At 64.1% G+C, this 27,179-nt stretch overlaps 3 protein-coding genes across 9 annotated transcripts in view; all 3 read left to right on the top strand.

Moving 5' to 3' along the window:
• The window catches only part of MIDN (midnolin), a 14,265-nt gene extending 8,870 nt beyond the window's left edge, over nucleotides 1-5,395 (top strand). The window contains exons 5-9 of one of the 4 annotated variants that reach the window (XM_021705085.2): nucleotides 1,325-1,453; nucleotides 1,542-1,856; nucleotides 2,037-2,187; nucleotides 2,433-2,693; nucleotides 3,377-5,395. In XM_021705085.2, coding sequence (XP_021560760.1) covers nucleotides 1,325-1,453; nucleotides 1,542-1,856; nucleotides 2,037-2,187; nucleotides 2,433-2,693; nucleotides 3,377-3,654 — 1,134 coding nt within the window. In that variant the 3' untranslated portion in view covers nucleotides 3,655-5,395. Of the gene's footprint in view, nucleotides 1-1,324; nucleotides 1,454-1,541; nucleotides 1,857-2,033; nucleotides 2,188-2,432; nucleotides 2,694-3,376 lie in introns of all 4 variants that reach the window. The other 3 variants (XM_021705084.2, XM_044918771.1, XM_021705086.2) reach the window with 3 other exon arrangements.
• An 8,975-nt stretch (nucleotides 5,396-14,370) lies between these two features.
• On the top strand, nucleotides 14,371-17,537 carry LOC110593941 (cold inducible RNA binding protein). 2 transcript variants are annotated; one of them, XM_021705392.1, is made up of 7 exons: nucleotides 14,375-14,442; nucleotides 15,476-15,584; nucleotides 15,667-15,773; nucleotides 15,868-16,006; nucleotides 16,102-16,183; nucleotides 16,298-16,368; nucleotides 16,768-17,537. In XM_021705392.1, the coding sequence occupies exons 2-7, from the start codon at nucleotides 15,482-15,484 to the stop codon at nucleotides 16,782-16,784; spliced, it is 519 nt and encodes a 172-aa protein (XP_021561067.1). In that variant the 5' UTR covers nucleotides 14,375-14,442; nucleotides 15,476-15,481; the 3' UTR covers nucleotides 16,785-17,537. The 2 variants fall into 2 exon arrangements, with proteins under 2 accessions (XP_021561065.1, XP_021561067.1); XM_021705390.1 differs by lacking the exon at nucleotides 16,768-17,537 and having other exon boundaries at nucleotides 14,371-14,442; nucleotides 15,416-15,584; nucleotides 16,298-16,761.
• A 2,366-nt stretch (nucleotides 17,538-19,903) lies between these two features.
• FAM174C (family with sequence similarity 174 member C) lies at nucleotides 19,904-22,173 on the top strand. Of its 3 annotated transcripts, XM_021705356.1 has the most exons (4): nucleotides 19,904-20,260; nucleotides 21,216-21,239; nucleotides 21,763-21,854; nucleotides 21,920-22,173. In XM_021705356.1, the coding sequence occupies exons 1-4, from the start codon at nucleotides 19,965-19,967 to the stop codon at nucleotides 21,970-21,972; spliced, it is 465 nt and encodes a 154-aa protein (XP_021561031.1). In that variant the 5' UTR covers nucleotides 19,904-19,964; the 3' UTR covers nucleotides 21,973-22,173. The 3 variants fall into 3 exon arrangements, with proteins under 3 accessions (XP_021561031.1, XP_021561030.1, XP_021561032.1); XM_021705355.1 differs by having other exon boundaries at nucleotides 21,763-22,173; XM_021705357.1 differs by having other exon boundaries at nucleotides 21,216-21,332; nucleotides 21,763-22,173.
• The last annotated feature ends 5,006 nt before the right edge of the window (nucleotides 22,174-27,179 follow it).

Raw genomic sequence — 27,179 nt, 5'->3', positions numbered from 1 at the left:
CCTCCTTTCCTCATTTTTCTGGCGGCGGGGCCCTCCTCCCAGGAGGGTGACACAGGCCTCAGCTATCCGCCCGCTGCCAGGGTGGGGGAAGCAGGCTGCTGCCCGCCCTGGCTAGGGGGTGGGCTGGGCTGGGCTGGCCGCAGGAAACCTGCTCAGCGGCTTCCCTTCCTCCTGCCCTGAGGCCCTCGCCCCCTCCCCGACATGTAGCATCCTGTCCTCACCAGCTAGCTAGCAAGGAGGAAGAGGGGCACTGGCGCTGGGTGGTCTGCCATCAGGAGGGCCGGTGGGCTGAAGGCAGAGCTGGGGTCCCGGGAGCTGGCTGGGGGCCACACTGGATTTCCTGGTGAAGATGTGAACTGAGCTCTCTGCTCATGGGGGGCCTGCGGTTGGCAGGGGGGCCAGGGGTGTCTTTGGTTCACATCCGCCCCAGGGTGCCTGCGTCAGGAGGGGGGGGCACTGGGCGGAGTGACTGGGCTCCCAGGGCTGTTTCCCCGCCTGGCACCGAGTCATGCCCTCCTATTCGCCCTCCCCAGGGAGGAAGTTGCAGGGTGGAGGGGTGGGGGGGGACTCCCCAGTTGCTCTTGGGAAGCCAACCCAGGCCCTTCCTGCAAGGGGAGTCTCTGGGGTTGGGGGGGGTGCCATGCAGTCCAGGCTTCAGGGTGGGGGCTGCACACTGCCCGCCTCCCTCGCCTCCTCCCCACGGCCCCCAAGCAGAGAAGGTTACGCCAGTCGCTGCCAGCGGAGGGCTGGGAGGCGGTGGTTCTGAGTCATCCCGGCCTATGTCACTTCTCAGAAACCCCCCCCCCCCCCACCACCACCACCACCATCCTGGCCCCTGGGGAAAGCTCAGCACTGGCTAGGCTCCAGAGGAGGAGCCCAGTGCAGACTGAGCTCAGATGCACCCCCCACCACCACCACCCACCAGATTTGGGGGGTTGCGTTCAGGCTACGTGGAGGTCTCACAGGACCCAGGCCTCAGAGAACCATCAGGGCCCCCTCCTGCAGCAGCGAAGCCTCCCCCTCAGTCTCAGCCCCACCCAGGACAGATAAATATTTATCTTGAGAAAGCAAAGGTTAGGAAGAAGAATTTGTCCAGGAATTCCCGCCCACTTGCTGCCTGGGTGGCTTAACTGGGAGGGGGTCTGAGATTGGCTCCCCTCCCATATTCACAGGCAGAGCATTGGGGGCTGGGAGGGTGGGGTTATCCGAGGGCAGTGACTGCTGACTGGGCCTTGCCCCCTCTGGCCTCAGTTTCCCCTTGAAAGAACCAAGCTGGCCAGGGAGGGCCAGGCCCCCCCATCTGACCCGCCTCTGTCCCCCACAGCCCCCAGTGGCGCCCGGGCCGGGCCGGGCTGGCGGAGGCGTCTTCCGGAAATACCGATTCATTTTATTTAAGCATCCGTGGCACCGACAGGGACCCCAGAGCCCAGAGAGGGGCGGCGAGAGGCCCCAGGTCACACAGCGCGGGGGGCCGGGGCTGGGCCGGGCTGGGGGCGCGCAGCAGGCTGGGGCCCTGGCGCTGACGGGGCTCCTCTCTACAGGTCAGTGACTTCTTGTCTGGCCGCTCGCCGCTGACCCTGGCGCTGCGCGTGGGTGACCACATGATGTTCGTCCAGCTGCAGCTTGCCGCCCAGCACGCCCCACTGCAGCCCCGTCATGTGCTGGCCGCCGCCGCCGCCGCAGCCACTGCGGCCCGGGGCGACCCCAGCATGACCGCCCCCGTGTCCTCGCCCTGCCGGCCCGTGTCCAGTGCTGCCCGAGTCCCCCCGATGTCCAGCAGCCCTGCCCCTGCGTCCCCCTCACCTGTCACCGCCGGCTCTTTCCGATCCCACTCAGCCTCTCCCGCCTGCTCTGAGGTGAGTCTGGGGAGGGCTCGTTCTTGGGGCCGGGAAGGCAGGCTGTCCCCGGAACTGCGGAGGGGAGGGGCTCAGAGTCCCAGATGTGTGCTTTGTACCAAAGGCCACCGCCAGACTCTGGACTCCAGGGACTCTCCTTGCGCCCCACAGCTCACATGCCTCCCTCTCTCCGACCAGCAGATGGACTGTTCGCCCCCTGCCAGCGCTGGTAGCAGCCCCACCCCCACCCCCACCCCCGCAGGGAGCCCTACCTCCCGCTCCCGCAAACCCGGCGCCGTCATCGAGAGCTTCGTGAACCACGCCCCGGGGGTCTTCTCAGGGACCTTCTCTGGTAGGTGTTACAGGACCCCTGCGCCCCCCCCCCCCCCCCCCGCTCCCCCCAGAGATGGCCGGCCGGGGGTGGGGTACCTTCTCACCCATCCCCCCACCCACCCCGGGGTCTCCTGGCACGTGCACAACCACGCAGGAGGCTGTGGGCCCCCGTGTGCCTCGCTCCCGCCCCGGGGTCCCACCTGCCTACGAGTGCCACGTGTTGGTCACGCGAGCGCTCAGCAGCGACTCCCCTGTCTCCTGCAGGCACACTGCACCCCAACTGCCAGGACAGCAGCGGGCGGCCGCGGCGTGACATTGGCACCATCCTGCAGATCCTCAATGACCTTCTGAGCGCCACGCGGCATTACCAGGGCATGCCCCCGTCCCTGACGCAGCTGCGCTGCCATGCCCAGTGCGCACCCACGTCTCCCGCCCCGGACCTCACCCCCAAAACTACCTCCTGTGAGAAGCTGGCGGCCGCAGCCCCGGCCTCCCTGAGCCAGGCCCGCATGTGCAAGCCGCTGGGTGAGTGTCCAGCTGCCCCACCCGTCCCTGGGCTGTTCAAGGCCCCTCTGTGCGCTGCTCAGAGCAGCTGACCCGGGGGGGGCTGGGGGGGCCGGCAGCTGCTTCTCGCCCTGCTCTGCACTGGAGCCGAGAGAAGGGAGCATGTGTGTTGAGGGCACAAAGTGTCCTTGTCCTCTCCTGAGGGGGGTACTTCCTTCTTGCCGCCCCCCCACCCCCCGGCACCTTGTCCAGATGGCAGGTGGAGCCTCTGTGAATGGCCGAGTCTGATGAAGGAGGGGGCCAGAGCTGCTCCGGGTAGCCTGAGTCCCCCAGAGACCAGGTTTCCCCCAGTAAATCCCGAGTCCGCCGAATAGTGTCCCTGTTGCGTCTGGCGGGCCCGCAGCCCAGGTCGTGAACGGGAAACCAAGGCACCGGCCCTAGGGCCTGTGCAGCACCTGATAGGCGTGCGGGCGGCGTGCTCAGCACCCGTCCCGGACCCGGCCTAGCCTGCACAGAGACGGGCCGGAGACACCTCGAGTCCCAGGAACTTCACGGCGCCCCGGGCTCCGCCACGGACCCGACGGACTCTGGAGCGAGGCTCCCTCTCTCAGCGCCCGGGAAGGCTGGGTTGTGCCTCACGCCTGGGGGGGTGTCTGGCCTCTGCCCCGAGGGGCTCAGGGGTCACAGTCACTGCCTCCTTTCAGGGGACCGGCTGCGGCAGACGGAAAACCGGGCCACGCGCTGCAAGGTGGAGCGTCTGCAGCTGCTGCTCCAGCAGAAGCGGCTCCGCAGGAAGGCCCGGCGTGACGCCCGCGGCCCCTACCACTGGCCGCCAAGCCGCAAGGCCGGCCGCAGCGACACCACCAGCGGCGGGGGAGGTGGCGGTCCCAGCGAGGCCTCTGGCTTGGGCCTCGACTTCGAGGACTCCGTTTGGAAGCCGGAAGTCAATCCTGACATTAAGTCAGAGTTCGTGGTGGCCTAGGAACCGCGTCCCTCGCCCGACCACCCTGGGCCGGGAGTCCCCCGGCATGGCCTGCACGCGGGAGGGCAGGCGGTCAGGGCAGCGGGGGGCCCCTCCCTCCCCGCCAGCTTCTTTCTGGTTTTGTTTTGTTTTTTTTCGTTTTGTTGGTTTTTTGTTTGTTTTTTTTTTTTTAATTTCCATTCTTACCATGGTTTTCCGAACTCTCCATGGACTCGGTTCCTGCCTCCTTGGTTCAGCTCACACCTCCCCGCCTCTTCCTCCCGTCGCCGGCTCCCATCCTCGGCCTGAGCTGGGTCCTTCCCCGCCCACTTCCCAAGCTCCAGATATGTAGCAGTCACTCCAGATGGTTGAGAGTGGGACGAGACGAGGAAGCCGCCCCCACCCCTTCAGGTTTAAGTCAAAAACGTAGATGCCTCATGATGCACTTTACAGACGGGCAGGGCCTAGGAGGGAAGCCCCGCTGCGGCTGCGCCCCAGCCTCCAGGGCGGCCGGCCGGCCCCACGGCGACCGGAGACAGGAGACCGCCTGTGCCACCCACACGGCCGGGTCTCCTCCACATCTGTGCTTTTTTCTCTTGGTCTCTTTTTCCAGGGGAAAGAAACAAGGCGCTTCAGTAGGCTGACCCCAGCCTGCCTCGGGGTTCAGGTGGGGGTGTGGGGCCCTCTCCCGAGTAGGAAAGAGAGGGAGGGGGACAGACAGCCGCCAGCCTTCGTGTCCACGCACTGTGCCATTTCCTCCTGCCCCACCCCCTTTTTGTTCTGAGCTTGGGGTATTTATAGACTATTAATTTTCTGAGCCAATAGTGGTTGGGAGTCTCTTGAAAACTCGGGAGAGAAATGGTTGGGGGGACAGGGGAAATAACCCCCAGCGCTCCTTCCTGGCCCGACCTGAGGGATCTGGGCCTGTGGGCTGTGTCTGGAGGCCCTCTGGCAGCCAGGAGGGGACGGGGTGCTGAGCTGTGAAGCCCCCGGTAGGGGTGACGCTGTGTAGCATTAACCCCCTTGGGGGGGGTTCGCTGCTGGTCTAAATTGGACCCTCCCCACTAGTGCCCGTATCCCCAGATTCCCCTGGGGCAGAGGGACAAGCCCTCTACTGGGGCCATTTCAATGGGGGTGGAGTTTTTTTTTCATTCACTTATTTTTTACTGATAATGGAGATGATCGGGCCCTGCCCCCTGCCCCCCAGTCTTGTCCTTGCCCCACCTTTCTGTCCTCCAGACACCCCCACCCCCTGCCTGTTCCTTCATCCTATCGTAGGTGAACACCGCCCCCCCTTATGTGTTTAAAGTTAATGGTTTCAGATGTGAACATCATGTGTTAATTGTAGCTCTGTAAAATTTTTGTGGGGGGGTGGGTGGGGAGGGGTCAGAGGGTAGGGGTCAAGGATTTGTTTTTTTGTTTGTTTTCATTTTCCAAAAAAAAAAAAAAGGAGAAAAAAGGAGTGGGTTTGTTTTTGAAGAACTGTCTTGGATACCTATTTAAATGTGTTCTGTTTTGGTTTTTTTTAAACGATTTTTAAATAACACCTGTGCCTCCGCGGGTCTGAGGGTGGAGGCCCCAGGCAGGAACCAGCCCGCCCCCCTCTGCCCTCACCAGGGCTCCCCAAGAAAGCATTACCCACCCTCAGGGTTCGGGCTGTGGGGTGTCCCAGCACCTTGCGTTGAGTTTCCTGTATGAAAACAAAATTGGGAAAGATAAACCTATACAAACACCGTGATTTCAAGTAATAAACAGAAAATGAAACGAGTGAATGTGCTGCCCGCTTGTGGGGGGTGGGGGCTCTTGGCCATCACAGGGGGCTCCCAGGTACGATGGGTGGTCTTACATGCCTGGAAGTGGCACGGTGGGTGGGTCTTTCTCTGAGGAGGGGGCTTGGGGTGATCAGGCGGCCCGGTGAGGTGCTGGGTTCTCCCACCATCTCAGGTAGTGGGAGCTGGAAAGTGGGTGGGGGTTGCATCCCAGAACAGTTCCCACGTTCCCTCCCCGGCTTGAGGTGAGGGTGGGCAGGAAGTTGCCCCAGCAGGGGAGGGAGGGGCCAGCCACTTCCCCGGTACCCGAGGCCGGAAGTCCTGCAGGGTGTGGGCACAGGGCTGCCTGCTTACAGTGCGCCCTGGGTGGGGCCTCAGTTCCCGGCTGTGGGAAGTGGGCTGGGGACTGACCCCTGGAACTGTTACCAGGGATACCTGAGCACACACTCTGGGCCTCGATTTCCCCAGCCGCTGACAGGGAGGCTGCTCCAACTGCTGGGCCGGGCAGGAGGTACTGCCTGGGTGGGCCGGCCCCTGACCTGAGCCCTCCCAGAGGCTACCAGAGCCCCCTCCTGGGGGCCTGGCCTCCAGACGCTCTCTAGCGGAAATCAATGATTCCCCAGGGCCTGAGGCTTGTGTTCAAGGCCTCTGGCTTGACCGTCCCAGCCTTAGGTGAACTCTCACCCCTCTCTGGCCTCACCCTGGCCTTGCATTCCAGTGCTCCCCAGCCCTGACGGTCATGCATCAAGCCTCCAGGCCTTTGTCCGGGCCGTGCCCTACCAGGAACACCCCTCTCCGGTCTGCCCTTGCACTGCCTAGGGGACTAACTCAACTGGCATCTCCCTGAGGGCCGGGCCAGGGGCCAGTCCTCTGGCGTCCCGCTGTCATCCACTTGGACTGGGCAGAGGCAGGACAGTGACAGCACCGACTCACCTGTGCTTCCTCAGTCAACAGCACTGCCCCCAGAAGTTACAACTAACTGTAGTCCCAACTGATAGACGAGAAAACCCCATGCCCAGAGAGAAACATCAGTTGCCCAAGAGGATCGGAGTGTCCACCCACTCCTGGGCAGACTTCCGATGGCCCAAGCCCTTGCCCTCCCAAGCCCAGCTCCAGGGACCCCATGGGTAAGGGACACAGGTCCCGTGCCAGGAGTGTCCTGGGAGCATCTCCGGAAGGACCTTCTGCCCCTCTCCCTGGCCAGTCACCCCAAAATCATCTCAAGCCCACGGCAGGAAGGTAGGATGCCACACGTCAGGCTGCTCTCTCCAGACCTCAGAGTCAACGGCCACAGGTTGGAGGCGTGGGTGGGACAGCTCAGGTGGAAGCTTCCGCCCACGCAGCTGCCCCTGGGGGTCAGGGCTGAGGGCTGTACCCAGGTGATTCCACAGGGCTGGGTGGGGGATGTGGAAGGAGGTGTCAACTGAGGCACCTGCTGAATCACAGGCTGAATCGCAAGCTGTGTGTGCACGCTGAGGGCGGGGGGCACTTGCCCTGCTGCCCGGGAACCCACCCCTCAGGGCGCTGCCTGGCGCCCAGCCCGGGAGTCCAAGGGTCACGGCCCTGCCCTGGGGTCCTAGGAGGACAACACCCCGGTGGGGGCTGCGGGCCATTGGCCTCCTCCCCGCTAGGCAGGGCGCACAGCGCACACACCTAGCCAGGGGGCGGTGCCTGGCCGAGGGGAGCCGCGGCCAGAGGGTCTGCAGGTTAGGCCACGTGAGAGAAAGGTAAACTGAGGCCCGGCGAGGACTGGGTCTGCGGAGATCGCAGGGGGCGGTCTCTGCCCTGCGCCGCCCCCTCCTCCCATTGAGGAAAAAGCTGAATGGGAGGGGGTGGCCCCCGGAAACCCGCAGGAATGGAATCGCGGTTTCCACGGCAACGCGCCGCGAATCGGGCCTGACGTCACCGCGGGGAGGGCGCCCCGCTCGCCCCCGTCCGCGCGTCGGGGGGCCCAGGCCCCGCCCACCCCGGGGGGACGCCTCACTGGTGGCCCCGCCGTTCGCTCCTCCGCACGCACCAATGACAGCGCGGCGTTAGCGCCGGAGGGTGGGACCGCGCCCTGGCCGGCTGAGTGCGCAAGCGCGGCGCGGAGGCGGGCGGCCCCCTCCCCGTGGTCGCGCGTCTGCAAATTTGGGGGTGGGAGGCGCGCTGAGGGTCTGACGGCTCGGCAGCGCCCGGACGGAAGAGGGGGCGTAGCGGGGGGCGCCGCACGTGGACCCCCGCACCGGCGCGTTCGCTCGCACCCCTCCTTCCACGTCCAGGCATTGTCTGCTGCCCCCTCCTCCTCGACTCGGTGACGCGACCTCCGGATTGGGGGAGCATGCAGCCCCCGGGCGGGGGGAGCGCAGGAAGGCGAGCGGGAGGAGAGCACTTGGCCTGAGGTTTTGCCAAAGGAATAGGAGTTTGCCAAGCGTTGGAAGAGGGAAGGGGTGCCCCTAGGTGGGAGACAGCATGTGCAACGACCTGGAGACGTGCAAGCAGGTGTATTTATGTGTGGTGGGGGGGGGGCAGCTGCGAAGTTAGTTGGGGGAGAGAAAACCAAAGGTGGGAGGAAGACGCCGAGGCGAGGACCCGAAAGGGGCGATTCCCCAAGTCTGTGGCTGAGGATTGAGAGTGGCCCCCAGGGAGCAGAACATTCAGGTGGCTGGATGGCTGGGCCTTCAGCCTGGGCTTGGAGGAGAGGCCCGAGGAGGGACAGATGGGGCACTGTGTGAAGGCGGCCTCCGGTTCATAGCGAGGTGGTTGGCAAGGGGGCTGCGGGGAGCTAGGGGCTTGGGGGAGGGGAGCAAGGTTGGCTGTGACCAGGAGTCTGCTCAGAGAAGGCAGCGGTCGGTGTGACCAGGAGCAGGCGCTGCCAGGTGGGGAGCATGCAAGCCAAAACTTCTGGTCCAAAGTTAGCCCCAGGCTGGGCAGGCGCAAGACTCAGTGGAGGGTCGGGCGGGCTGTGCGGACAGGTGTGGCTGCCAAGGCGTGCGGTCTGGACTGGAGGCTTGGGTCCAGGTGGGCAGTGCTCCTGGATGATGAGACAGCCGTGGGCAAGCAGGAGAAGGTCACTGGGGTCACTGCCTTCTGCTTGGGGCCAGAGTCCCCTGGGGGTGGCCAAATGGGTAATTGGGGCTGGCTCCACGGTTTTGAAATGCCAAAGGCCAGGATCAGGGCCTGCCTTGGGGAGGAGCCGGGCCTCTGGCAAGGAGCCATCTGGGAAGATGGGAGTGAGCTGTGCCCCGTCGGAGCCCGCTCCTGCACCCCCAGCACCAGGCGGGTGCCCAGGGCACAGCTGCCCCCACCGGGCCCAGTGCCTTGGGAATGGGAGTTACCAAGCCACAGCCAAGGGTGCTGGGGCTCAACCCAGGAGTCTTGACTCCAGCCCCACCCACGGCTGCCCCGCCCTGGGAGGGCAGGGGACAGGCAGCCTCAGGTGTGACCCGGGACAGGTGAGCAGCCCAGCCCCGGTGTGGGGGCGGGGCTGCTGTCACCTGTGGCCCTGCCCCTGTGCCGGCCCTCCCTCTGGGTCCCTGTCCCTGGCTTGCTGCCTCGACTTCTCCCCTCTGTCTCCTAAGTTCTCTGCCATTCCTGCCTCTGGCCTGTTCTCTCTTCCTCTTTCATTTTGCTTTCCTCAGTATCTCGGTCTGTCTCTGTTCCCCTCTGGGTCTCTCTGCCCCACCGACTCCTCCCCTCTTCCGCCCCCTCTCCGGAGGGGGGAGGGGGCCCTCCCTCACCCCCGGCACACATTCCAGCCTCCACCCCCGCCCGGCTGCCCCTCCCTGGAACCAGCTGCTGCAGCACTGGGTGCCCAGGACGGAGGGAGTGGGCTCAGGCTGGGTCAGAGGTTGGGGAGTGGGCAGGGGCTGTAGGGGGCACCCCCTAACTCCTCTGGAATGTGGGCGGGGCCGCCCGCGAGGGGAGGCAGTCACCCGCAGGCAGGGGGAGCTGGGGCTCCAGACAGCTGCGTACAACCGTACTGCACGCGCCCCACCCCCCAGACACTGCCCACGAGCCCCCGAGAGAGCCCACGCAGGGCCCCTTGCAGCCACCAGACCGGCCAGGCCGCCCTCCCGCCCACGCTCAGGAGAAGTGCACCCCTCAACAGTTAAGGGGTAGATACGGATCCCCGCCTGAATGCAGGCTCCTGGCTCTGCAATACACCCCCACCCACACACGCACACACTGGCCGCAGCTCACACTTTGGTGCCGCCACAACCTCAGTCAACACTATGATTCTCAAAACAATGGCACCCCCATTCTCACCCTGGACCAAGAGCTCCCTTAAGAAAACCACAAAATTGAAAGTCACACCCAGCAGGGGCAGGCACTGAGATCCGCAGAGACTTGTCACCCACGGCAGCACCCTCCCCCAAACAACCCATCGCTCCAGCCACACATTGCCCACTTACCCTCCATGGCTTTAGGCCCACCGGAGGAGCAGACACCTGCTGATGCGGGTTGGGGACAGGCGGGGGTGCGTGCACTCACTCTCTCCATCCCTGTTGGGACCTGGAAGAAGGGGGCGTGAGCATCAGACCATTTTCTGTGTGTCCTGCAATAGAAGAAAAAGCAGAGAACCCCACGTGCCCCGTGGTGGGCTCTTGTCCTTGGCTGGCAGCCCTTCGTTCACCCACTGCTCAGATGGGCAGCTGAGGCCCAGAGGGGGGCCTGGCAACAGCAGCCTGCACAGCTGGGCACCCGGCCATCCCCGACTTTCAAGGAAGAGCCAGACAGTTGTGGGACGCCAACACTTGTTGCACGGACACGTGGGGCTGGGATGTGCACTCGTGCTGGCCGCCCAGGGCCACAGCAGCTTAGCTGTCTTCTCTGAGCCCCCGGCAACTGCCACAGGATGGGGGCACTCTCCGTTCTGGCCACTCCAGTGTTGCCATGGAGATACCACAAGCCCCTCCTTGTGTAGGTGACATCTTGAGTGTGGGGCCAAGGTCAAGTGAGCGGATAGGACACTTGTGGGGGACAGCTCCTCCTACCCCTGGGGGTGGGGAGGTGTGTACCTCAGCCCTTCCCCAGTCTCAAAATCCAGTGGGTTGTGTCCCCCGCCCCCACCAAGGCAAGCCTTGGGGTTTTCGTGAGCACACAGGGGTCTTTGTGTATGCCCAAGCTCTGGCGTTCCACAGACATCTGGTATACGTTTGCTGTACTTGATGTGTGTTTGTCCATCTGTGTGCTTCCTGCCACACACGTGCCTCCGTTTCCCTCCGTAGAAAGGAAGGGGTCACCATCTGGGTCTGTGGAGCATTGCAAGTACAGAAAGAGCAAACGTGCAGGCGTGTGACGTCCACAGGTCTCGCCCTTTCACAGGTGGGCTGCAAATACACAACAGGTGTATCTCTGTGTGTCCCTGGGTCCCGCCCCATAATCTGTGCTCACCAACACAAACCATGCCTTGCCTGGCCTTTGCAATCCTGGGATGGGAGCCTGGGCAGGAACAGAAGAGTGGCGGCCTCCACATTCCTGGGCCTTGACTCACAGGGGGCTCCACTGGGTGCCCCCAGCCCCTGTCCTGCACATTCTCCACTATGGAGACCCCTTCCTAGGAACAGGAGGGAAACCGAGGCCAGGGGCAACCTCTTCCAGCTCCCCAGGGTGGCAAACAGCTGAGTTTCCTGTGTTCACAGTTGGTAGCCACCTGGGGCCTCCTAGAGACCTCGGAGGGCCCCCACCTCCTCATGCAGGTAGGAACTGGGGGAGGGCAGTTTAACTCTTTCTCCGCAGGGCTTCTGGCCTCCTGTAGCTGTCCTCTGCCCTAGGAGACCCTGGCCACCGCTGACACATAGCACTTCTGCCCACCCCGGGGGCACGAGTCACGCCACCAACCACGGGCACATATGCTCTGTGAGTCCTGTCCCCCGAGGCACACACACGCAGACCTGTCCGTGACTGATCCCACATCCATATCCCTTATGCACACGTTCTGGAGTCCGTGTACAACCCCCTTGTGTTCTTGCGCACGGAGCACCACGCACACACTTCCGTATCCGCGCGCGCACACACAGCCCCCACTTTCCCGTCCACACAGGCACAGTCCCTAGCCATCCTTGTGTCTCTGTTTACCCACGACTCCCCAGCTCACCGGCACACAGGGGCACCACACCTGGCAACGCGCACACTCATCCAGTCTCCGCTTCCCCCACCCTGGCTCTGAGCCCTGCGGCTTTGGGCCAGGCGAGCCGGCGAGTCTCTGCCAGGACGGTCCCACTTGCGCGCCCCCGCCGGGAGGCCGCCAGGTGCACGGTCCCGGCCCCCGCCTGGCCGACCGGGAGGGGGCGATAATTACGCGGCCTGAGGGTCCCCCCCCACACACGCGCCTTTCATCCCGGCCAACGCCCGTCCGGGACCCAGACGCTCATTACCGCCTCCCGCCCGGTCATTAGCCAGGGTCGGGGGAGGACCCGGCGTCCAGAGGCCCGGCCCGGCGGGAAGGCGGAGGGGGCGCCGCGGAGCGAGGTGGCCCCGCCCTCGTCTCCACGGCGACGCCCGCGGGTGGGGCGCCCAGACGGGGAGGGGTTGGACCGCGGTGGGAGAAGTGGTCCTGGAGGCGGGCGCCCCCTCCGCGGCCGCGATTTGTAGATGCGCCGACGGGGACCTCCCGGCCTAATAATCCCCGTCCCGCCGGGCAGGCGGCGAGCACTGCGCGGCCAGGCCGCGAATAGCAGCCTCTCCCGTGCCCGCGGCTATTTTGAGCCCCATCCTTCCACCCCCCGCCACCCACCCCTCCCAGCGCACTGGCAGAGGCGAGGGGCCAGGCCTGTGGGCGGGACGAGGACCCCATCCCACGCTGGAGCTTGCGACGGGACCCGGAGCCCCCGGCTGGGGTGACAGCGAGGCTGCAGCGCCCCCTCGTGTCCATGGGGAGAGGGTGGCGCAGCGGTCGCGACAGCGATGAAGGTGGTCCCAGACCCCTGAGCGCCCCCAACACGGACACGCAGATGCGGGAAACCACGGACACAGGGACGGAGACAGGCAGCACACCTGAGACGCAAGCACACAGTTTCCATACAATGCCCAGAGCAGGCGCACCTGGCAACAGGTGTCCCCAGGTATGGGTCCTTTCTGTGCTGGGAACCCAGGACAGTCGTGGGTATACATGGAGACCGGTACCCAGCAACGGGCTCGTAGTAAACGTTTAATAACTGTGTGCTGGCGAAATGAATGAATGAATGAACAGAGCACTTCACAAAACCAGGAGAAGGCCGACTCAGAACTACAGAACAGTGGGGGCGGGGGCCTAGGGGCAGAGAATGATTCGGGGCCACCGCGGCTGCAGGGACACCCGGCTTGGGCTGGAGCCAGGAGCCGTTGACCTAACTTTGCTAGGGGAGCACATCAGAAAGGGTGGCGGCGGGGAATTGCTCCTGGGCTGGGCATACCTGGGCCCCGCCCCCATGCTGGCTGGGAGGCAAAGGGAGCTGAGAGCTGATGTCTCTTTTTGCTCCTTTTAATAACCACCCTGCGTGAGAGGCTGACGCAGCAGCAGGCTGCCTCTGACGGGGAGTCAGTCGTAAGGGAGGGCTGTGGCATGGGGCAGCGGGGCAGGGAGGTGCAGTGGGGGTGGCAAAGAGATGAGTCATGAGCTGCTCTGCGGGAAGGGGCTCCTGAACTGAGGAGGGTCCCCGTGATCTTGTCACAGGAGACCATGTCCTTGCCTGAGGGTGGGAGCAAGTCTGAGGCCTGGAGTGCGGCTGGGACTTCTCTGCGGTGGGCAACAAAGTGGGGGGCTCTGTTCCCAAATACCCCCAACTCTTCTGCAGAGGGTCTACCCTCTGAAGATTTTCTAGAGCAGGGCTTGGGCAGGCAGGGTTCTGCGCTAGTTTTGTCCACCCCATGGAGGGGTCCAGGGTCACCAGAGACAACATAAGCCAAAGCCTGCACAGGGGGCAAATGGTGGCCACAAAGGGACTCCCATAAAGTGGTCTTGGGACTCCCCAGGAGCAATCTTGCTGGTGAGGGTTCCTGCAAAGCTGGTTCTCCAGATAGCAGAGCTCTTGGAACCCCCAGACAGGAAAAAGCACAGGGGGAGGAGCAGAGCATTGCTCACCCCACCATGGGTAATGAGTCTGTTCTTGGTATGCAGAACTATGTGCTGGCAGGAGGCCAGGCCAGAGCACATGCTGGAGGGGAGGCCAAGGGTTGAGACCAATGTTGGGGTGCAGTGCTGGCCCCAGTGGTGGGGTTGGGTGCCCAGGTTGGGGTCAGTCTGCAGTCTAGAGCTGGAATGCACGGAAGGGTCTGTCTAGGTGAGTATGGGGGTGTGGGCACCACACCAAGCAGATCAAAGCAGGTTGTGTGAAACTGGGGTGCCCCAAAGTTCAGAAGTAGGAGGAAATGGGATCTTGGAGAATATTGGGATCCATCCATACACGTGGGGCTTCCTCAGTCTTGGGGTTTGGGTGGGCCTTGGGGCCGACTACATGAAGTGGTGTATTCAGGAGCGTGGGGTCCTGGGAGTACCAGGGTGTCGGTTACGTTGACAAGTATATGAGAATGATGTCAGGGTTCAGGTGAACTGACAGCTGGGGCTCCGGTGGGGATGGGACTTGGCTAAGGTTGCACTGGCGGCGATTGCTGGAGCAGAGCACACGTCTTGAGTTCGAGCCACACCAGGAGATCCCCTGGAAGTTTGGGCCCTCGGCTTCCAGAGGCCCCTTTGTTCCCCGCCACAGGCCGGGAAGTGGGGTGGGGGCGGGCACGCGGAAGTGGGTCAGCCCCGCCCCGCCGCGCGCCGGCCCCGCCTCCGGGCCGCGGGCGGGGGACTGCGGACGAGGCGCGTCCTCGCCAATTATCGCGCCCGGAGCCCGCGCGCACGGGAGGGGGCGGGGCCGGGGCCGGCCCAGCCCCCGCCTCATGAATATGAGGTGCGGCTGCGGCTCCCGAGCCCTCGGATTGGCTGGCGCGGGGTGAGGGGCGGGGACCCGCGGCGGCGTACTTAAGGCCGGGCGCTCGGCGTCCCCCCCCTCACTCGCGCGTTAGGAGGCTTGGCTCGTTGTGCTGCGCCTTGTTCCCGCCTGCGTCAGGGGACCTTCCCGACTCAGTGGTGAGGGCCCTGGCGGCGCCGGCTCCACGGGCCCGGGGCGGCGAGCGGCCTACGGCCGGCCGGAGGAGGCGGGACGGCGGCGGCACGCCCCTGGGCGGGGGCGGTGCCGGGGCGGGCCCGGGGTGGAGTCCGCCCCGCCGGCGGCGATGGGCAGCGGGACACCGGGCCAAGCTGTGGCCGGAGGGCGTCTTTCCCTCGGGCCTGGCCCTCCGCGAGCGGGACGCCACCGCAAAATGGCGGCCGCGAGCGCGAGGCTGCGCCCAGCGAAATGGCGGGAGTGCCGGGTGCCCGGATGGAGTGGCGCAGGGCGTGCGCGGGGCGCATGCGCGCGGCGGTGGGCGGGGCCACGCTGCGTGGCCAGGGCCGCCGCTCCCGGCCTCCCGCTGGAGTCGCGCGAGGGCAGCGCAGTTCCGGCGTCCTCCGAGGTCCCCGAGCTAGGGTCCGAGAGGCGCGGTCCGCCGCGCGTTCTGGCCTGTGTTTCCGGAGCTACGTGGCGGGGTTTCTCCCAGCCCGTAAAGAGTCGGTCTAAGTTGGCATCAGCCCCACACGTCAGGCTGCACGTGGAGGCCCCGCCCCCCGCCCCTCCCCGGCGCCCCACAGTGGACCAAGCACTTTGCCACTCCCCGCCCCGGTGGTCAGGCTGGGAGTTCGGTTCCTGCTCACAGAGGGGGAACCACGATGGAGGCCGACGCCTTCCTTGGGTGTCCTGCCTTAAACGTCACCTGCGCCTCCAGCCTGGCTGAAGCTGTGGGGTCCCACGGCCGGGGCAGCCCTGAGGAGCGCTGCAGAGCCGGGGTGCGGCCCCAGCCCGCCCAGTCTGTGGGGTCGGGCTCTGCACAGAGCAGGGCAAGGGGTCCGGGGCGGGCAAGGGGTGGAGGGCCTGCTCGAGCTTAGCAGTCCCAGGTGTGGATTGGAGGCGGGCAGACAGGGCGTTGCAGCGTTCACCCCACAAGTCAGTGTCGTTTGTATAAAGGGGGGGTGCGGTGAAGCCCCTGGAGGACCTCAGTGAGGATTTCAACAGCGTTTGCCGCAGGCCACCATGGCATCAGACGAAGGCAAGCTTTTCGTCGGAGGGCTGAGTTTTGATACCAATGAGCAGTCGCTGGAGCAGGTCTTCTCAAAATACGGACAGATCTCTGAAGGTGAGGCTGGAGCTGGGCTGGTGGCCGAGCAGGGCTGCCTGTGGGGAGGGCTGGGGGCCGACTCCAGATCTCTTCTGCACAGTGGTTGTCGTGAAAGACAGGGAGACCCAGCGATCGCGAGGCTTTGGGTTTGTCACCTTTGAGAACATTGACGATGCCAAGGACGCCATGATGGCCATGAACGGGAAGGTGAGGGGTGCTGCTCTGGGGGTGCAGGAGGTCCGGGTTTGCAGAGAGGGTGGGGAAGCACAGAGGCTAACCCGTGCAAATCTCTGGTTTCCAGTCTGTGGACGGGCGACAGATCCGAGTAGACCAGGCTGGCAAGTCATCTGACAACCGATCCCGTGGGTATCGAGGTGGCTCCGCTGGGGGCCGGGGCTTCTTCCGAGGGGGCCGAGGCCGGGGCCGTGGGTTCTCCAGAGGTAAGTGCTACGCTCAGGGCCTGAGGCCATCGGGAACACAGCGGGGACACTGCTGGTAGGCGATGGTGCTCAGCTCTTCTCATCCCTGTCTGCAGGAGGAGGGGACCGAGGCTACGGGGGGAGCCGGTTCGAGTCCAGGAGTGGGGGTTATGGAGGCTCCAGAGACTACTACAGCAGGTGACGGCTGAGGTCTTGCCTAGGGTGTGTGGGAGGCTTCTCTCCGGATGCTGGCGCAGGGCAGCGCAGCGCTGCTGCAGATGGCGTGAGTAGCCTGAAGTGTCTTTCTTGCAGCCGGAGTCAAGGTGGCGGCTATGGTGACCGGAGCTCGGGCGGGTCCTACAGAGACAGCTACGACAGTTATGGTAAGCCACACTCCAAGGGCACCACGCTGCCGGGGCCTGCGGTGGGAGCTCAGTAAGGCTTGGCGCCCTCTGCGAGCGACACTCAGACTTTGTCACCGTGCTTGCCCATAAGGGACAAGACTGCCCTCTTGGTCTCTGTGCCAGCAGCCATTTCTACTCCAAAACGTAAAGGCAAAAGCAGACTGACTAAGAAGGAAAGGGAGAGTGAGGGCCCCCCGAGCAGGCAGCATCAGTGCATGTGCGGCCGCCTGGCCCTGCCGCCCTGCCCTCAGCTGTGGGGGGGGTTGGTGACTCCCGAGGCTGCAGGGCCGAGCCCTCCAGGTCTGGACCCGGGAGTGGAATGCTGCATCTTGTCGCGTGCTTCAGTGCCTTTACACTGTACCTGCTTCTTGTTCTCAGCTACACACAACGAGTAAAAATCCTTCCTGCTCAAGATCGTCCTTCCAATGGCTGTATATTTAAAGATTTTGGGAGCTTCGCTGAATCGTTAATGTGTAGTGAACACACCTCCTTGTACCCCACTTTTGTAGTCTTATCCGTTCTGATCTTGTCAAACACAGCCTGACTGCTTCTGACCCCCAGATGGCCTCATTACTAGACTTTTCTTTTTAAGGAAGCGCTGTCCGTTTTTAAGGGTTTTAAAAACGTTTTGAAAAGCACTTCAGATTTTTTTTTTTCTTTTTACCACGAGCCATAAGTTTTTTAGGAAATCATTGGGGGTTGTGTGGGTTTTGGTTTTGGTTGTGTTGCCTTTTTTGTTTCTCTTTTTAGTGGGGTCAGGCCCGTGAAGTTGGGTGCCCCGATTCACTTCTCTTAAGATTGAACGGACTCTGAATCCGCTTTTTGTCGGAAGCTGAGCAAGCTGTGGCTTTTTTCCAACTCTGTGTAATGTTTCTGAGTGTGGCTGGTAGGACCCATCCTGCGGCAGGAGCAGAGGTACTCTGGCTGCCCTGGGCCTGGCCTGTCCGGCCCTTCTGTGCTATGTATGACCCACAGTAGACTTGCAGACGTTCCCTCGAGAGGTTCTTGAAAATGTTTATTTATATTGTCCTTTTTTACTGGAAGACGTATGCATATCCCATTGATGTTGTATTTGAAGTGGTTAAGGAATTCTTGTACGCAGTTTTCTTTGGCTTCACGAAGCCGATTAAAAGACCGTCTGAAATGAACCTTGCTCTGACAATTTCCCTTCATTGCACAACACACTCCCTGCTACCGGTTCGAGGCAGTTGGAACTGAGCAGAGAGCAGTTTGAGAAGGAGGTCTGCCCGTCCTGCCTGAGGCCCTTGGAGAGCTAGACAGGGAAGGCTTGCCGGGGCCCCTTGTGACAGCTGACTGCCATTGGTCCCGGTTTAGGTGAGAAGGTGGGTGATGGGGTGGGCAGCTTAGCAGGGACGGTGGACACTCGGGCACATGACGCCAACCCGGACCGCCTTAGTTTAGAGGTAGGCCAGAGAGTGGACGGCAGGCAGCATCCCTGGGCGACCACAGACTGACCCGCTTGTTAGCTAGCTCTGCTGTTGCTTTACAAGTTCTGAGCTTTCACCGCTAGCCTATGGAAGCTGCAGCCCCTCGGAGGACAGAAGTGTTGTGCGCCCAACAGAAACCTCTGAGACGCAAGCTGCTCCCTTGGCTAGCTCATATGTGGAAATAGCCCTGTAATTCGAGGTAACTCCTTTTGCTCGTGTCCGCATCCCTCCTCTTGTCAAGAGCTCATTTGAAAGTAAAAGTTATGTACCTGGGGAATGTTCTTTTGACTGTTTCTCCTTTACCGTTTTTCTTTTCTTTTTCTTTTTTTTAAATTAAGTTAGCACTAAAGTCAGACCTCGGCCGTTGGCCCTTCCCCGCCTGCAGCCAGGCGAGCGGCCCGGGCAGTCATACCTCAAGAGTAGGTTCGATCCATAAGCAGGATTGGAGACCACCGAATTTTTGTTCATCAATTGACAGTCTTTTCCAGACCTCCTTACCTCAGGCTCCTAACTAGCTTTCTCTGATGTCTGTTGCCGCCATGAGTTTTTCCCAGAGCCCCACACTGTTCTCTAAGCAGCTCCATCCCAGTTGGGTAGCTGGCTCTGCTTAAGGGTGGAACGTGGCCTGGCCCATCTGAAAGGCGCAGGCCCACCCTGGGCACGCCGGCCTGTGACGGGGCCTCTGCCGGCATGGCCCCAATAACTAGCTTGAGACCCTCCTAGTAGGAGCCGTGGATGGTTTCGGGGGGGGTGGGGCAGATACCAGCTGTGGCCAGGACGCTGGGCATAACGCTTCTTTGCTTTGGCAGGTTGAAGGGAAGCCAGTGTGACTTGGAAAGGTGGCCAGAGAGCAGCGATGACCTGGGGTCACTGTCCCAGGAGGGCCTTCACCTGGAAGCAAGAGCCAGAGGCACGGCTACCTGGCCTCACACCATGTTACCTGTAAGTGCTATTTTGGGGTGGGTGATTTGAGGCCCTTTGGCCCTGGCTGTGCCTCGCCCATCCAGTGGGTTCTCCTTTCCTGGTCTCCTGCCCCACCGTGACCCCAGCGGGACAGTGTTCTGTGGGCTTCCCGCTGGACCCCTCTTTATCTCCCCTGCTGCTTGTTTTCCAGCAGGTGCATCACTGGGGAGTTGAGGTGCCAGGGTTCACATTGCTCCGGGAGGATCAGCTCTGTGGCAGCTTGCACCACAACTAGTACTCACTGTCAGCAGCGGGACGTGGACGTCGGATTTGAATAAAGGACTGGTGTGTCCACACAGAAATCTGAGTTTGGCTTGGGGTTGCCGCCGTGGGGCCTGAGTGGGGAGGGATTGTGCCAGAGAAACCCTCTCCTGGCCTTTGTTCAGGGCCCAAGCCAGAAAGACCACCTGGTCACTTGGTTGTCTCGGGCGGTTCTCATAGGTTCTGAGGGGCAGTCAGGCTGCCCAGTGGTGGTGCTCCCTGGGCCCCCTCATCTGAGTCGGGCACCTCTCCCCCAGGGTCTTGGTAGAGTGACCCCTGGAGCCTCCCATCTTGTGTTGCCTGCAGGGCCGAGCTTGCTTCCTGGGCTGGTTGCCTCCTGCCCCGGTCTTGGCGTGCAGGGCATTGGGGCTGACCCTCGGTTGCGCTGCCTCAGGCCCCGTGCTGCTCACCTCAACTCCCAGTAGGGTGGGGAGGATGGTGGCAGGGAGCCCAGAGCCCAGTGAGTGCAGTCTGCAGTCCTCCCACGGGTGGGGGGCGGCCCCCTGCCCAGAGCAAGATGCCCTCCCCCTCTGCTCCCCTCCCCCCCAGGGTGAGAACAGCTGCAGTCTCCGGGGCCCTGGCAGGGACGGGGCGTCTGGAGAGCACTGCGCCAGGCGGTCTTGCGGGCGCTGGTCTTGGCCCCCACCGTGCGATCCGGGAGTCATTTTCCCAGGGAGGAGGCGCTTCCGTGTGGCAGTCGGGCTCAGGCGGGGCGGGAAGCCTCTGGTGCGCGCGCAGCCGGCCGGGCGCAGGGACCCCGCCCAGGAGGGCCCGGGGATGCGCGAGGGGGCGGGGCGTCTGCCGGCGTCAGGCCCCGCCCCCGCAGGCCATTGGCTGAGGCCGCCCCCGCGCCAATGAGTGACAACTCGCGGAGGCGGGCGCAGCCAGCGCTTCCGCCGGGCCATGGGGCCGCGCGTGCCGCCGCCGCCGCTCCTGCTGCTGCTGCTGCTGTTGCGGGCGCTGCTGCTGTGGGCGCTGCTGTGCGGAGCCGAGGAGGCCGTGCCCCCGCCGCCGCGCGCCTCGCAGACCACGCTGTCGCCAACGCCGGCCGTGACGAACGGGAGCCAGCCGGGCTCGCCGCACAACAGCACGTACTCGCGGCCGCCGGGCTCGCCGGGCGCGCAGCTGCTGCGTTCCTTCTACGTGCTCACGGGCCTCAGCGGCCTGGCCGCGCTCTACTTCCTCATCCGGGCGTTCAGGTGCGTCTGGCGCGCGCCGCCCCGCCGTCCGGGAGCGGCCAGTCGTCGTGCGCCTGGCGCCTCACGTGTCGGCGCGAAGCCCCGCCCCCGGCGCGGCGCGGCCGTCACGTGGGCGGGGCGGGCCGTCCCCGGGGCGCGGCCTCCCGCGAGCTTCCGCCCGCCGCGGCCGGGTCCCCGCCCAACTGCGGCTGCCTGCGCGTTGGCGACAGAAGCGGCCGCGACCCGCCGCCGCCTGCTCCGCTTCCCTGGTCGCCTGCGGCCGGCCGCGCAGGCCTCTCTGCGTCACCCCAGCGCCGGCCGCGCTCGGCTGCTCGGGTCGGCCGGTGGACCCTCCGCAGGCACGTTCCCGTCGGGCCCAGTTGCAGGGCCGTCCTCCGGGGGGGCCTTTGCGCGCGGCGCCGAGAGCGTGCCCAGACACTCCCGACGGCCCCTCCCGGTGCTCCGGTGACCGCGCCCCCAGCGCTCGCTGCTCCGGACGCGTCAGCGGGGCTTCTCCCGTCCTTGCTCCTGGAAGAGGATCCGGTGCGGGGCTTCTCCCGTCCTTGCCCCCGGCCGGGGGTCTGGAGCGGGGCTTCTCCCTTCCTTGCTCCCGGCGGAGGGTCAGGAGCGGGACTTCTTCCTTCCCTGCCCCTGGCTGGGGGTCTGGAGCGGAGCTTCTCCCTTCCTTGCTGCTGGCCGGGGTCGGGAACAGGCCTTCTCCCTTCCCTGCTCCTGGCTGGGGGTCGGAAGCAGGGCTTCTGCCTGAGCCGTGAGGACCATCAGAGCCATGAAGAGTCACTGGTTGTTAGGACACAAAAGAAACACACAGACTAGGAGGCTTGGTAGCAAGGCTTTGAGGAGGGTCTGGCCGAGGAGGCTGGTCACAGGGAAGGTGGGAAGCAGGACAGGGTGTGAGGCACCCCCACTCCCGGACGCACCCCCGTGTGGCCACTGAGCTTGCCTTCCCTGCTTGCAGGTTGAAGAAGCCGCAGCGGAGGAGGTATGGCCTTCTGGCCGACACCGACGACCCTAGGGAGATGGTATCGCTGGACAGCGATGAGGAGATCGTCTTTGAGACACGGACTCTGAGATGGTAGTGCAGTCCCCCCCTCGAGTTCCAGGGGCTCTTGTCTCGTCACTGGGGATGGCCTCTGTGGCCCCAGCCCCCGGAGGAGTATCGGGGGCCACTGGGCACAGAGCCCACAACAGGGCCGGAGCAGGAGTGAAGGCCTGTCCAACCCCGAATGAGTGTGTTGGGGGCGAGGGGTGTGGACACGAGGCCGAGAGGCCAGGGGACAGTTGTGATTTTCCAGGCCCCTAGGGGAGCTGTTGGTGGGGTCTGGGATCCCCTCTGGCTGGGGGACCTCTCCTCCTCAGGTGGGCCGTCTGGTAGGGCCCAGCAGCTGGGGGAGGTGGGCCTTGGTGGACCACCGTGGAGGGCCTGGACAGGTGAGGCCTCTGCGCGTCACTTACAGGGTGGACCCCAGGCACACGGGGTCTCACCCCCTGCCCTTCCCCTCCAGATGCTCAGGTCAGGAAGGCGGCGTTTCCAGAAGCCCCGGGAAGAGGACGAGAGACAGAACCCATTCCCATGGACCGATCGGGATCCGGCAGCCCCGTGGGCCCATCCACCTCCCAGTGCACTCCGCTGGTCCCCTTCCGGCTTTGGCTTTGAGAGCTCCCGTGGGTCCTGCCTCGCTTGCTCCTCAGCCCGACGCCGCCTCGGCCCTTGACCCAGACAGGACTGTGCAGGATGCTGGGCAGAAACCAGAGGCCCCGGGAGCCTCCCGCAGGCCTCGGCGAAGGGCGGGACTGGCACCCCCACACTCAGCCTGCTCTGTGGGGATGAGGCGGCTGAGCTAAAGCCTGGTGGGTGGCGGGGCGGGCTGAGGGACCTGTCTGGGCTGGGGACAATAAAGGCAGCCGTGGAGGTGTGTGTGGCGCTGTCCTCCGCCTGGGGCCCAGCCCTGTACGCCGGTGCACAGGCGGTGGGGGCGGGGCTCCCTTTGGGCCTCAGTGCTCGCATCTGTGACCAAGCGGGGCTTCTTTGGACTTGTACCTAGCTGTCTCGGGGGCCCACTGATGATTCACCCAGGGGGAGGGGACCGGGGGAGACCTGCCGTCACCCGCCTGGATAAAGATCTTGCTGGTCATTGGGTCAGGGCCCGGAGAGAACTCCTTTGTAGGTCAGACCTGCGTTCAAGGGCTCCGTCCTCTGTGCTCTGTTAAACCTGAAGCCCCTGCAGGGCCATGCCCTCCGGTATCCCCGCCTGACCTTGCTTGCACCTCGGGCACCTCTGGGGGTGTTTCCCAAGGAGCTCCGGGGCAGTAGTGTAGGGGGCTGGAGCTCCCTGCGGCCTTAGGACCCCGTGCCCACCATGCCCTTCCCCCGTCAGGCGTTTGTGCAAGCATCCCCAGTGGGGAGTTTGGTGGGTTCCTCTGTGGGCCTGGTTTCCCTTGTGAGCTGCGGCTTCTGGGCAGATTCCAGTTCTGGCCTGACACCCCCAGCCCTCTGTCAGTTTGATCCTAGAGAGTCAGAGGGGACGGGCTGGCCGGTGGCCGCCCAGCCTGAGGTCTCCCCCAGGCTGGCCGCTGGGCGGACGCGTCACAGCCGTGTCATTGGGCAGCGCTGCCACCAGGTGGCAGCCTTGTGCTGCCCAGCCTCTTCCCCTGCTGGCCTGCAGGGCGGGGGGTGGGGGGGAGGTGTGGCCTGTCCTGTGCCCCAGAACCAAATGGTACAGGTCGGGAAATAGGCCCAGCTGGGCCCCCGTTTCTCATGCCTCATCCTGAGCCCCACCTTGTCCCCACATCCAGGGTGGCATGGACCGATCGGGATCCAGCAGCCCCGTGGGCCCGTCCACCTCCCAGACCAGCTGAGCTTCCTGCCGTGTCCACTCTGCTGCTCGGGTGCGGAGAGGCGGTCTCCAGCACGGCCGGCTGGCCCGCCCCTCTCCAGCTGGGGTCTTCCGCGCTGGTCCCTAGTCTCCTTCCCTGGGCATCTCATTTGGCCTCCTCCTCCCCCCCACGTCTGCTCACATCTCCCCTTTCTCCCCTGGTGGCCAGCTGGTGTCTCCAGGAAGTCCTCCCTGACTGCTCCTCCCACCCTGTTCTTTGGGAGGGTCTTGCACTGAGGGTCCAGCGCGAAGGTCAGAGAAGCGCAGCCAGCGTCCCTGGAGGCCCGGAGATGTCACAGACCCTGTTCCGTCTGTTGCCGCTGTGGGTCTCTGTTTTAGTGCTCGTGTGTCTTGCCTCTGACCCTCCGCCTGCCTGCCTGTCTGTATCTCTCCGTTTGCACGGCCTCTTCCACTTGCTCTTCGTTTCCGTCTGTTTCTCTGTCTCTCCGTCTCTCTCTGTATCAGACCCACTGGGACACGCTTTTAACAGCCATGCAGACACCGTCCCCAGCTCTCCCGCCCTGTGATCTGAGCCCCTTTCCCACAGCTCTGAGCGATTTTCCGAGCTTCAAAAGGCACATTAATTACTCTAATGAGGTCAGGAGAGACCCCGCGCTCTCCCGTCCGGAGCTGGGAACACACTGCATGTCCCCCTGCCAAGCCCGGCCGCCGCGTGCCCACCCCAGTCAGGCAGGGTGGGGTGCCCCGCCGGCTTCCCGGCCCCTGGCCTGTCGGCAGCAGTCACCGCGCACCCACAGCCCCCACGAGCGCCGAGTAATTGGCAGCCCCTGCCAAGGTTACTGCACTATTAGCAGGAAGTTCTCCGCGGCTAAAAGCCAGGAGAGGGGCCTGTCAGCTGGAGATGAAAGGCCCCGCCCGGGGCCTGCCGGCTCCAGGGCCCGGGTGTGCACGAGGACGGCGCGGGGGGGCTTCCAGCAGCCCCACCTCCCTCCACGTCCCGCACTCCCACCCAGGCACGGTGCATGACACGGGACACACGTGCACATGGGTATACACACACACCGGTGGCCCCTGCCCCGCGCCGGGTGGGTGTGCGCAGGTCCACGGCCAGAGCCCTCCAGGCCCCTCCCGGCACCTCGATCCCCCACCATTATCACCAGCAGCACACGTGCTGGGCTCCGACGGGGGACGGGTCTCTGGCTCCTGGCTGACCTGCTCTGCCGCTTAAGACAGGACCCAACCCCGGCCTCAGTTCCCCATCTGGGAAACGGGCAGGTGGAAGCTGGCACCTCAGACTGGCCCGGCCTGCTGGCCCCTGGCTGTGGTCAAGGCGAGGCATCTTCCCAGGAACCGAGGGGAGCTCTTCTGCTGGCTCTGACGGGGGTCCCCCTCTTTGCCCCTGCCCCGACCGCTGGAGCCAGAGCAGAAGGCAGACTGGGTCTGATTTATTCTTTGAGAAACTTCTCCCGCTTGGTTTCAGCTTCTTCCCTGGCGCTGCAGCCTTTGAAGGCGAAAGGGCGCAGACGCTGATCCCAAGCCACGGAGGCTCACACTGTTGGCAGCAGGTGGTGGGGGTCGGGGGTGCTAGACACAGGCTAGGAGCCAAGTCTGGGCCTGGCCTGGACAAGACCCTCCCCGAGTGTGGGGCAGACCCCCAAGACCAGGGTGGACAGGGACAGACCCCATCAGAGACCCTGTTCTGGATCTGGGCCTGGGGCTGACAGCCAACCCTGAATGACCTCTGACCTTGCCTGAGCCTTGAACCCAAGACTGACCCCTGTTCCCAGAGGGAACGTGATCTCTGACTCTTGACTCCAGAGGAAGCTTACTCCAGAATGACTCCTGGCCCCAGCTGACCCCCCGTGCTGGCTGCGCCTGGAGGCCGGACGGCCGCCAGCCCGGGGAGGGTACAGGGCCTCTGAGGTGCCCACAGTGGCCCCCAGCAGGGCAGGAGTCCCCGGGAGCAGCTGGGCCGCTCTTCCTGTGCCCCCACCCCCCCCGGGGGCCAGGCCTGGGAGTGGCCCTGCCCCCCCTCCCCAGGGCCTCTCCTCTAGGAGCGGCCAGCGGGCGCAGAGAGGTTGAATGGGGGACGCACGCCTTTGTTCCTGTCCCTGCTCTGGCTCTGACCTTGAGAGAGAGACAAGAACAGAAGGAAAACAGAGCTTCAGCTCAAATCTGCTCAGGCAGCCGTGGTGGCGGCTGCAGCTCTTGCCTTGGTGGCCCCTGCATGCAAATGAGCAGACCCATTGCCGGGCCTTCGCTGAGGCAGTCCCCTCGGCCTGCAGTGCCCTGCCCAGCTCCCCTCACTCCTGCAGGTCCAAGTCCTGCTGGGTCTGACGTCTGACGGAAGAGACCCCAGTCCCAACTGTGAGGTCCCATCAAGTCGGAGGACGGAGCGAGCTTCCCGAAGGCCCCTCTTTGTCGGGCAGGACACTGCACTGGGCCAGGCATGCCGGCCGCCCCGGGCTTGTGGCCCTGTTTCCATACCTGTGCTCAGGAAGAGATCCCCACTGGGAAAGAGCACCCTGGTGCTCTCCAAAGGGCCAGACCCGGCAGCCTGGGTGGAGCCGGCCTGTGTGGCTTGAACCCCAGGCCCTCACTCCAGGGGTACCCAGAGGGCCTCTCTGGGCCTCCTGGGCCTGCCCTGGCCATGGGCTGTGGACAGGTTCCCACCCTCCTCTGCAGAGCCCGGGGGAGGGTGCCCAGGGCAGAAGGCCCAGAAGCCAGAACAGACAGGCTGAGTTCCCCAGAGGGCAGAGGACTGAGAACCTCGTGGTGGTGCTGGGGGCCGAGGGAAGGACAGGCCTTGATGGATGAGCAGGACTTTATTTTATTTTATTTTATTTTATTTGTTTAAAGATTTTATTTATTTGACAGAGAGAGGCACAGCGAGAGAGGGAACACAAGCAGGGGGAGTGGGAGAGGGGGAAGCAGGCTTCCCGCGGAGCAGGGAGCCCGATGTGGGGCTTGATCCCAGGACCCCGGGATCACGACCTGAGCCGAAGGCAGACGCTCAATGACTGAGCCACCCAGGCGCCCCGAGCAGAATTTTAATGGCAAGAAAAAGGGAAGGACTCTGAGAGAGGGTATGGCCTGAGCAAAGGTCGGGAAGTGGGAGGGGGGGAGAAGCTCGGGACACACGTGGGGTACACCGACAACACACTGGAGGTATGTGGCTGGGGTGGGTCTGTCCACCTTGCCGGGGTGAAGCTTCATCTGCCAATCTCTGGTCTCTGATGGTTCCTGCAAGGACTTGCAGTAATTCCTCACATGGGAACCTTCTAGTTCAAGTGGTCTTGGCTCCTGGACCTTGCACTTCACCAGGCCTGGGCCTGTGAAACAAACCCAGAGAGGCGGGACCTGGCTGGGCGCCCCCGGCACTTTCCAGCCAGCACTTGGTGACAGAGTACCTTGACAGAGGCTGTGGTGTGGAGGGACAGGCCTTGCCCAGTTCCTTGCCTGCAGTCAGCTCCCCAGGAGTGATGACTTTGAGTTCCCTGAACAGGTCGGGCTCTCTGGGCCTTTGCTTAAGCTGTGCCCTCTGCCCAAATGCCCTCCCTCCCCCGTCAGACTTCGCCTGTGTGTTGACTTAATCGGCCGTTGGCCTGCATCCTACACCAGGCGGCTTGGCCCCCACTTGAGCAGCACAGATAGACTACATGTATCCGGCCCCTGTTACTCACCCAGCACCCTTAGGAGCTGAAGTAGGGACTCTGGTCCCATTTCGCTGAAGGGGCCAAAAGAGGAGAAGTGATGGCCCTGGGATCCCCCAGGGAGGTACTAGTGGCCCGGAACTTTGGACTTTGGTGGGGCAGGGAGGCAGGGAGTTAGCTTAGCCCGGTGTAGGATTTGGGGTCTAGGTCTGAATGACGGAGGGGCGATGGGGTGAGTCATCTCTGTGCCTCCTGGTCCTCTCCTGGCCCTGCAGACGGCCTTGGTGGCCCGACGGTCAGGAACCCAGGGACCCTGGCCAGGCCCTAGTGAGCGTGATAATGGGGGGGGGACGCGAGGCCCCGCCAAGTCCGGCGTCTCCGGGGCAGGACCCCGGGGATGCCCGCAGCAGACAGCCCCCACCGGGGACGAGC

Source organism: Neomonachus schauinslandi, chromosome 1, assembly GCF_002201575.2.
Source record: "Neomonachus schauinslandi chromosome 1, ASM220157v2, whole genome shotgun sequence".
NCBI lineage: Eukaryota > Metazoa > Chordata > Mammalia > Carnivora > Phocidae > Neomonachus > Neomonachus schauinslandi.
Note: the sequence above shows the minus strand (reverse complement) of the source record. Positions and strands in the feature narration are given on the sequence as shown.